General features: G+C 39.5%; 1 protein-coding gene across 1 annotated transcript; it reads right to left on the reverse strand.

Annotated features, from left to right (window-relative positions):
* Positions 1 to 7,740: 7,740 nt before the first annotated feature.
* Positions 7,741 to 8,838, reverse strand: LOC143785956 (uncharacterized). The gene is made up of 2 exons (XM_077275106.1): positions 8,578 to 8,838; positions 7,741 to 8,450 (listed from the first exon to the last, which is right to left on the reverse strand). Exons 1-2 carry the CDS (start codon positions 8,657 to 8,659, stop codon positions 7,930 to 7,932), a joined length of 603 nt encoding a protein of 200 aa, XP_077131221.1. The 5' UTR covers positions 8,660 to 8,838; the 3' UTR covers positions 7,741 to 7,929.
* Positions 8,839 to 10,017: the final 1,179 nt, after the last annotated feature.

Raw genomic sequence — 10,017 nt, forward strand, 5'->3', positions numbered from 1 at the left:
AGCAAACGATTAGCTCCCCAAGATTACGTCAAAGGCGGCCAAGAGGCATGTGAAGAAATGCCCGGGCAAGATCAAGGTGCTCAAATGCTGCTGTTAGTGATTGACAGTGGCATAGCAGTGATCTGCGGTAGTCTGTGTGGAGTTAGCTCCTCGTCTGATCCTGCGCCAAACACCCTGACACACTCCATGACGTAATAGTATGTCTTGGAGCATTAAAGAGTCAATATGTCCCAAATTTTTCTAAGTAACTTACGCCATTTGCTAAATCTATTGCTTCTTTAGACTGTCTAATCTAAATTTACACTACATATCAGTTGGCTTGCATTGGCATTGGCTAGAAATTTGCATCACATTTTTTGCATCCAACTTCTGTAATAACCCTTTCCAATTTAAATAGGAATTGTCACCATGTCTAAACTGTCTAGTTCCTACTCTCAATTTTATTTCCACCACTCTCCTAAACATTCTGTTTTTTTGTTTTATTAAAATCCACCATATGTCTCCAGAGATATAGGACTGTTTATTTAGAGCTATTATACATGGTCTTTAGAAGGGGGCGTGGCTCACATGGTAATTATGCTGAGCAGTCTAAATACACGCCCCCAGGGAACTGTTTGACACACGCCCATTGATAAAGACAGTAAAAATTAGCACTTAATAAAAGGCCAATCTCTATGGAACTGTATGGCGGCTTTTAATAACACAAAAACTGAAATACTCAGGTGAGCAACATGACTACAGTGAGAAAAAAAAGAGACCACTTTTGACCTGGTGGCAGGTCCTCTTCTAGCAGCTAAGTGAACTAGACTCACTGCTGGACTTCACTAATGTGATCTAGTTGCATGCATGTTTTCTCCCACATTACAAAGACATACTGATAGGGATTCTAGATTGTGAGCCCCATCAGGGACAGTGATGATAATGTGGGCAAACTGTAAAGCGCTGCAGAATATGTTAGCGCTATAGAAAAATAAAGATTATTATTTATTTATTATAAAATGACAAAAGCTAATTTTTGGATGGACGTCTATTAAAGTCCTGGGGTTAGCTGAGTACCTGTAATGTGAGTGTAAATCTACAGGAAAAAAAGTACTTTGTTGTTGTGCTACACAATCCACAGTTCGTACATTCTACAGTATGGGAGACAATATTATTCTGCTACATTACATAATATGATTATGGTGTATTATAATGATTATCCTTCTCTGAAAAGACAGAAAGACATGTTTAAAACAAAAGTCTGTTAATTAAAGAAGGAAAAATAATTATGTGTCCTTTTAAAGTGCAATTAACGGTAAATACCCAACTGACATCAATTAAACTGATATTAGACCATTTAAAAGATGTCATTTATTTGATATTTCACCAGTTCTAAACATCAAAACGAACAAATTCTGTAATAACTGGAACACTTCTTCTAAAACATCCTTACCGTTCTTGAGTAGGGGGTTTTGCAAGTAATGAGAAAAACGACTGGCAGAGACCATACAGCAATGTTGATACTAAATTATGTCATTTTTAGAGATTCTTTTTAAAGAGATTGTACAATATTAGCTTCTTTTTCTTAGGCCCCTTTCACACATCAGTTTTTTGCTATCAGTTGCAATCCGTCGAATTTTGAAAAAAAAACGGATCAGGCGACTGATGCCGCCGAATCCGTTTTTTTCTCATAAACTTGTATTAGCCGCGGATTGCAATGGATGGCCTCACGTTTCATCCGTCATTCGCCGGATCCGTCGAAAACTGTTTGTCTAGCGGCCGGAGACAACAGTCAAAGTAAAAATTTTTGTGTACGTCGAAAAAACGTACAGCGACGGATCCGTCGCTGTCCATCATTTGCTCGAATGGAAGCCTATGGGTGCCGGATCCATCAAATGACAAAATCCAGCATTGGATTCCGTTTTTTTAAACTGATCGTGCTCTGATTTTTTTAGGATCCAATTAGCCAGATCCGCTAATCGCCATTTTTTTTCTGCAAATTTTAGATTTTCTCTTCACCGCTTAAGTAAAAAAGAACTTAAATATCTTTGGTTTCTGCAAACTCGTAATGACCTGGAGAATCATAATGGCAGGTTAGTTTTAGCATTTAGTGAACATGGTGAAAAAACAACAACTGTGGAATTGCATTTGTTTTGCAATTTCACCGCACTTGGAATTTTTTTCAGTTTTCCAGTACATATGTTAAAACCAGTGGTGTCATTCAAAAGTACAACTTGTCCCTCAAAAAATAAGCCCACACATGGCCTTATTGACCGAAAAAATAAAAAAGCTATAGCTCTGGGAAGAAGCAGAGCAAAAAATGGAAATTCAAAAACTGAAATACCCCTGGTTGTTAAGGGGTTAAGGGAACATCTTGCAAGCTTTGCATTGGGTACCATAGTCAATTTCCTGCCATCTTTCAGTCATGCAGGCATGCTTGGAGCAATAACAACAATCACTGCTCACAGCACAGAGAGCGGCTGCTGTAAACATGTCCCGGCGCAGACTGACAGACTGCTTTGCACTGAAGCACTGCTGACTGAGCCGACCATAATTCAGTGCCAGGGTTACAGCCACCACTCTCAATGCAGTGCCGGACCCACCTGCATGACTGAAAGCCAGTGGCTCCCGGGAGAAATAAAGTTCATTTTATCCCAGGTGCCGCATTTTCAGTACAGCAAGCTTGGCAGCTACATAACGCTAATAACCTGCAGATTAACTCTTAACTCTAGCAGTATTGGACCTGACAGGTTCCCTTTAAGACACAAATGCAGAAAGTAAATAGGATAACTCATTATTAGGTAGGCATAATATAAATAGATAAGATATATTAAAATTGAGTTTTCATTTCTAGCTTACACTTCAGTCTGCAGGATTGTACAGTATGATATTTGTATTAATATGATACAATTATTAGTTATAACTTCTGTTTTAAATTAAAATTCATGAAAACAAATACAGTAATTACAAGCAAATAGATGATCTATAACAGAGCTGAACTCGTTCTAATTATTGTCTTTGTAGGAAAAATAGGAATAGAATGAGCAAATTGATGTTATACTTTATTTTTAGGCTTTTAGTTATTAATCACATTTATATTACCATAATAGTAATTACGTTTGTCTTTTACATCACATCTCACATAATTTGCTTTCCATAAAATAAGGCTATATAAGTATATGCTTCAAAATTGCACCACTCTGATGCACAGAATACATTTCCAATGGTGTATATGTAGCCTCCATTGACAACTTGTGCTGCACTTTAGAAACAATGTATTATTAAACAAAAACCCAGTCTCATAATTAATTGTGACAAAAATCACCAAACAGATGTATTTGCCCACAAAAACGAAAACCACTATTAGCCCTAATGATTTGGAATAGGAAATGTAGCCTGGTGCCAGCAACTCATTATTATCCCAAACAATTTTGATTAGGAAATGGGACCTGGTGCCTGCACCTCAATATGAGCCCTAACAATTTAACAATTTTGATTAGGATTATTCAAAATAAAACAATAAAAAGATCAAACATACACATATTTGGTATTGTCGCTCTTAGAATTGCTCGATTTAGCAATAAAAAAGGAACTAACCAGATCGCTAAATGGCGTAGCGAGAAAAAAAGTTAAAACACCAGAATTACGTTTTTTGGTCGCCGCGGCATTGCATTAAAATGCGATAATGGACGATCAAAAGATCGTATCTGCACCAAATTTGTATCATTAAAAACGTCAGCTCGTCACACACAAAATAAGCCCTCACCCAATCCGAAATCATGAAAAATGGAGATGATACGGATGTCAGAAAATGGCTCAATTTTTTAACAAAGTTTGGAATTTTTTTTCACCAATTAGATAAAATTATTAGCACAAATGATTTTACTTAGGAAATAGGGTATGGTGCAAACACCCCAATATTAGCTCAAACAACTTTAATTAGGAAATGGGGTGTCCTACCTACACCCCAGCACTTACCTATTTTCTATGGCAGTAATGCAGTTCCAATTTTCTAGATTTACTGTTCTTAACATTCCAGAGAGCTATGTTTTTTCTTAGAATTGTTGTGTTAGAGGGCACCTTTTTGCACCACTTTGGATGTTTTGGTCAGTTTTTCTGTTTGTAGCAAACTCCTGTGACATGTGCAGTCCTATTCCCACCAGCCTCAGGTGGTTTTAATTTGCTGGTTCCTTCTTGCCACAGAAATTGTAGGTTTTTTAGTCCAGGAGAGGTGTATTATCAGGACAAGGACCGAACTATAAGGTACACCTTGACAGTGGCAGTTGGGCTCATATACATAGGCCAATGTATGTGCTAAGTACCTTCTTTTTACTGTAAATTTTCCTATAGCAATATTGCAGTTCAAATTTTCCAAAATTCCATATGTAAATAATGTAGCACTTACCTATTTTCTATAGCAGTAATGCAGTTCCAATTTTCTGGATTTACTACTCTTAACATTCCTTAGTGCAGCTTTGTTTTTGTTTTTTTGCACTCCAGTTTTAGAGCACATGTTTTTATTTGGAAATTGGGCCCGGGGTCGGCACTCCAATATCAGCCTCACCACTTTTGATTAGCAAATGGGGCCTGACCTCTAGCCTACAACCCAATAATAGCCCAAAAATGTTTACTTAGGAAATGGGGCCTCCTGCCTGCACACCAGCATTATAGCAAGAGTTTTTGATTAGGAAATGGGGCCTGGTAACTACACCTCAATATCAGCCCTATCGATTTTGAGTAGGAAATGAGTTCTCCTGTCTATACCCCAATATTAGCCCATACAATTTTACATAGGAATTGGGGTCTGGTACATACATGCCAATATTATCCTTAATGATTTGGAATTGGAAATGGGGCCTGGTGCCTGCACCCTAATATTAGGCCTAGCAATTTTGATAAGGAAATGGGGCTTCCTGCCTGCACCCCAATATTAACTCAAACTATTTTACTTAGGAAATGGGGCAATATTAGCCCTAGCGATTTGGATTAGGAACCCTGGTGCCAGCCCACAATATTACCCAAAAGATTTTGATTAGTAAATATAACCTCCAGAGTCCTGACTGCAATACAGTATTAATCCAAACAATTTTGTTTAGAAAATGGGGCCTGGTGCCTGCACCCTAGTATTAGCCCAAACAATTTGGATTAGGAAATGTGGACTCTTGCCTGCACAACACCAATAGCACAAACTAGTTTGATGCTGGAAGATCGATTTCACACATGACAGGATCCTGTCTGAACAATGGGGATGATTTCTGCACCCTGCTTGGCTGTCGGAATGTACACACATTAAGTTAATACAAAACAAATTACTCTCCGTCGCTCCTCTGATCTATACACACCCCCTCCCCTTATAAAACACATCCCCTCTGCTCATAATACAGCACCACTACCCTAGAGAAAGAACTAACAAAAGCAATAGTGGAAACTCAACCATTTACTGAACTGTGCCCTAATTTTTCCAACTTTGATAGAACATTCTCAGGAATCTGAACACGAATCAAAATGAGCTACGTTCGGGCCGAATTTCACATTAGCGAACATTTTTCCTCATCTCTAATCACTACCACTGAAACTGCTGCAAACCACCCACTCTGTTGTCTCCTTCCACATTATTCTGTAGACTGTAAGCCCGCAAGGGCAGGACCCTCTCTTTTTCTGTACCACTTTGTCATTGTTAGTTTATTCTCTGTAGTTTATATTTATATATTATATGTAACCCATCCTCATGTACAGCACCATTGAATCAATGATTCTCTAAAAATAAATAATAATAATAACAATAATAATAACGTTGTGATATCTGAAAAAGTATGTTCTATTAGAAAGAAATAAAAGAGCATAAAACACCAAAGACCAGTAGGTTCCCAATATTAGTCACTTCTGAGTCCTTCCATCAGGAAGAGTCTTGAAAAAATAAACTGTTCTTAGCCTGCCATAAAGGAGATTTTGCCAAAAAGGTGGTTTCCATGTAATTATACACCTTTTTTGTCTTCCACTCACACATTATTGGCCACTTTTTTGTATGGGAAACAATTTATTTTTTTAATATGCCCAGAGGTTCCTATACTGACCACAAGCCCCTAATATCTAAATAATCAGTTAGATGCCTCTTTGGAGCTAAGAGAACATCCGGGATTTATGGACCCAGATATTTACAGGAAACATTTCAGGAATTCATGCTGTATGAACTAGGGCCCATATGAATCAGAAAATAGCCGCATTATTACAGTTGTATGTTTTATTTTGAATTGCTGCAGCTATTCTCGGAAAATATACTTTTGGGAAAATCTGGCCAGGGACCATGTGTCTTGGATGACTAGAAGCATGCCGGTCAATGGCAGCTCCTCGCTGCACTGTTGCCTTTAACTGACAGGCCTCTCCCTATGCACACACATTGGGAGTGATCTGTCAGTGTAAGGGAGCAGGTTAGAGATAAGTTGCCAGGATCCTACTCCGGACTAGTCTCAGAGATGCATAATCCCCACCCGGCTGCTCGCAGTAGGCATTCTCTGAGGTGCTGTAGCCATAGCTCCCAACCGTCTATCATACTGCGGGACTGTCCTGATTTTGAGGCTGTGCCCCGCAGTCCTGCACGGGACTCCACTTCTCCCGCACAGCCAGCAGGAGAAGCAGCCAACACGCCCCCTTGTATTAGGCCATGCCCCTCCATATCTTCTTCATCCGGGGCGGTGGTTCAGAGAGGGAGAAAGGACATTCTGATGTGTGTGTGTGTGTATTGCACAGATACATGCAGCTGGCCCTGCTGTGCTTACAGTACTAAGCAGAGCTGCTGGGACACATCTACAGCCCGACTATACACTGTCATCGTCATGTGTGGCCATTATACAGTATGGAGCACTGTGTGGCCATATTTTTTTCTGTTTATAATTATTGTTTATGAAACAGTGTAATCAGCAGAGCCGCTACCTTTGTCCCTCTTTGCCTTCTTCAAAAGTTGGGAGATATGTGTAGCATTTCAGAGTAAAGGTTACACAGCTGCAATAATGCAGCCAATGTCTGATTCATGCTGTCTGAGGTTTTGTCAGCATGAATCTCCTGATAGGTTCCCTTTAAGCAAATCTGCCAAATAATATAAGACTATGATAGGCATAACCATACTACCGCACACCGTAGGACGCTGTCGGTTAGAAAACAGCACATTTGATCAAGAAGAATCCCATATAAAAGCTGTTAACAGAGTCCCGAGAGCAGAAGAAAGATGGTGGAAATATGCTGTGAAAATGTATAAACTTAGGAAGAAACAGCCCTTGGAGTAAGGAATGCCACAGTAGAAAGGCAGGAAAGAAACAGTCCAGGGAGGATTAGCAAGTAAGGGCAAAAAGGGACTCTGCTGGGTAGGGAAGTCAATATAACCTGGCTGGCATCATGTACCCACATGGTCAGCCCTTCAGTAACCAAATCAGCACTTCGGGATGGATAACTCTGCACTCTGCCTCCTGGCAGTACATCCACATCTGCTCTTCTATGCAGGGCTAGTCACAAAAGTCACCATCTGGAGACCTGCACCAAGTTTGCAGACAGCTCCAAAGCCACGGGTTGGTGACCCCTGATCTACATGGTATGGGGGCGGATTGTGAGGCTTTAATTTAGTTAAACAGAGGGCACAGAACCCTCACTCCCTGTCACTTTATTCAATGTGTACAGTACCATAACTAAAGGAACATGTTTTTGTTCAATTTGTATTTGCTCTTAAACAGTAAAACATTTATATAATAAAACAAAATCAATTATAATGATTAAATATATTTAATTGTTGTTAATATCTCAAAAGGGTGTCTGGATGTTATAAATGAGGGTTCCTTGCGCTAGCACTGCTGTGCAAGGAATGATTGCCACGGAATAGGCTTCACCCGATTCATTTGCTGCATCTACTCCGTGAGAGCAGTTGATCATGACTGAGGGAATCACTGTTGGTAATGAATCCCATTAGTGGTATATGAGGCTTCTCATTGTGCCAAATGCAAGTACTGTAATTGGTGGGTGGTTTTGCATATTGGGGCTATTGGCTACTACCATAATCTCCCCGTGGTTCTCTAAATATGCATGGACCAGATACTCTTGCTGGCTGTTGGTGTGCCTGCAAAGAGGACAGGTGTTATTGTCCAGCAGCCATCTGCCAATGCAGGCAAGGTGGAAGGAGTGGGAACACTCCATGGAGCTGACTTCATTGCCAGCTACAATGTCATCCAGGCAGATTGTGCAGGTTTCAGGTGGGTCCTGGGCCAATCTTCTGGAGGTAGGGAGTAACAGCATTGCTGAATTCACCACTTCAAGACGGATGTTAACTGGGGATGGATTTCTGTCCTCAGATCTTTCTGGTGGTGGTCGTCTTCTTTGTCTCCTCCTCGTAATATTGAAAGGCGCTATCTCCGTCCTTCTTTGGCGGCCCAACCTGCTCCTTATCCTATGAGCTATAGGGGAATCTGCCCTGCTATGCCCCGGTGTTCCTGAATGAAAAAGACAAACAACACACATATAAGGCCTTTCTTCTATAGAATATTATCCCCTATAAGGAATACATATTTTAGAGGCCTGTATATGGACATATTAGTGGCTTTTTAGGTCCCGTCTTACCTGATGTAGATGGATTTACAATCCCATTTGTTGAAGGCTCTTCTGGGACATGGGAAGTATGAGAATTGTCCCGCGAAGCCATGTTCTTCTTAGATGGTGAAGATGCTAGATATCTCGTGGCCTAAAAGGCACTGGAGAACTCCGAGCTGAAGAACTCTTCACAGTGTAAACGCTCGAAAATTATATTCTGATTCTTGCCAAAAAGCAAAGAAGCAAAAAAGGGGTACTCACTAGAGAAACCTCTCCTACATGAATGCACTGATCAACACTACAGCAGCCCCTCTCATAGGCAAGGCCATTATAATGTCATAATGTCATTGCCCCACATTCCATGGTCAGTGTTCCATGATGTCACTACCTTACTGCTTACCTCATGATGCAGCTCTGGACCACAGACTGGATATACCTGTACCTTTCTATAATGCTGTGTATTATTGAGATATATATATATATATATATATATATACATACCGTATATATATGGAATTTCTAATCATTTCTACAAAGTAAAACAAAAGCTGATTTTAATAAAAATTGCATTTATAATTTGAGTTCGTTCACGCTGACGTACAGCCAGAGTACAATTTGGACGAGTGTTATTCAATGATTCATCTGATAGCATTCACTCCAATGTTATAGTATGGAGCAGTGCCGACTAGCATTTTTTTTCATGCCGAGTTAGCGTGAGAAAATAATTGCTACATGCTGCAAATCTAATATATCAGATGGCGTACACCCATGCAAGTCTATGGGTGCGTGCACAACATCGGACTGCGCTCGGATGTCACCAGAGTACAGCTTGATATATGCCTACTTACCCAATGGAGAAGACGGAGAGATTAAGTTCTCCATCTTCTTCGCAACATGTGATCACATGCAAGAGAATCGGATCATAATAAAATGACGCTTGGATCATGCACGCAGCAGAGTTTGAGCCAAGGGTCATTTGCATGTAGCATCCGATTCTCTGACATGAGAAAATCATCTGATGCTATACGCTAGTGTGAAAGAACCCTTAAAGGGAAAAAGCAAAGTAGTCTTTTTTTTTGTTAGTATTTCTTATTTAATTCTTTTTGTTGAAAAAAAAATAAAAAAATATTTCTTTCTCCATTTTCTGAGATCTGTAACTGTTACATTTTTTTCGACAATTGGGTTGCGTGAGGGCTTCTTTTTTTGCAAACTAAGTTGATGGATTTTATTGATGCCATTGTCATTTTGATATTTATTGCATTTTTTTTGGGGGGGGGAAGAGCAACCAAAACAAAAATTGGTAATTTTTGAGGTCCAATGTTTTTGTTTCTTTTTCAGGTTGAACATGTGGCTTAAACAATTTGTATAATTTGATAGATAAGGTTTTTTTTTTAGATATCATGCTACCTAATATATTTATATTTTACATTTTCTTAATTTCTTTATTTCTGAAGGGGAAAAGCAGATGAT

Source organism: Ranitomeya variabilis, chromosome 7 (assembly GCF_051348905.1).
Source record: "Ranitomeya variabilis isolate aRanVar5 chromosome 7, aRanVar5.hap1, whole genome shotgun sequence".
Classification (NCBI taxonomy): domain Eukaryota; kingdom Metazoa; phylum Chordata; class Amphibia; order Anura; family Dendrobatidae; genus Ranitomeya; species Ranitomeya variabilis.

Coding starts and splice junctions, on each gene's coding strand:
- LOC143785956 (XM_077275106.1), bottom strand. CDS start 8,659: ATGGCTTCGCGGGACAATTCTCATACTTCCCATGTCCCAGAAGAGCCT. Junction 8,451..8,577: donor TGTAAATCCATCTACATCAG/GTAAGACGGGAC, acceptor TTTTTCATTCAG/GAACACCGGGGCATAGCAGG.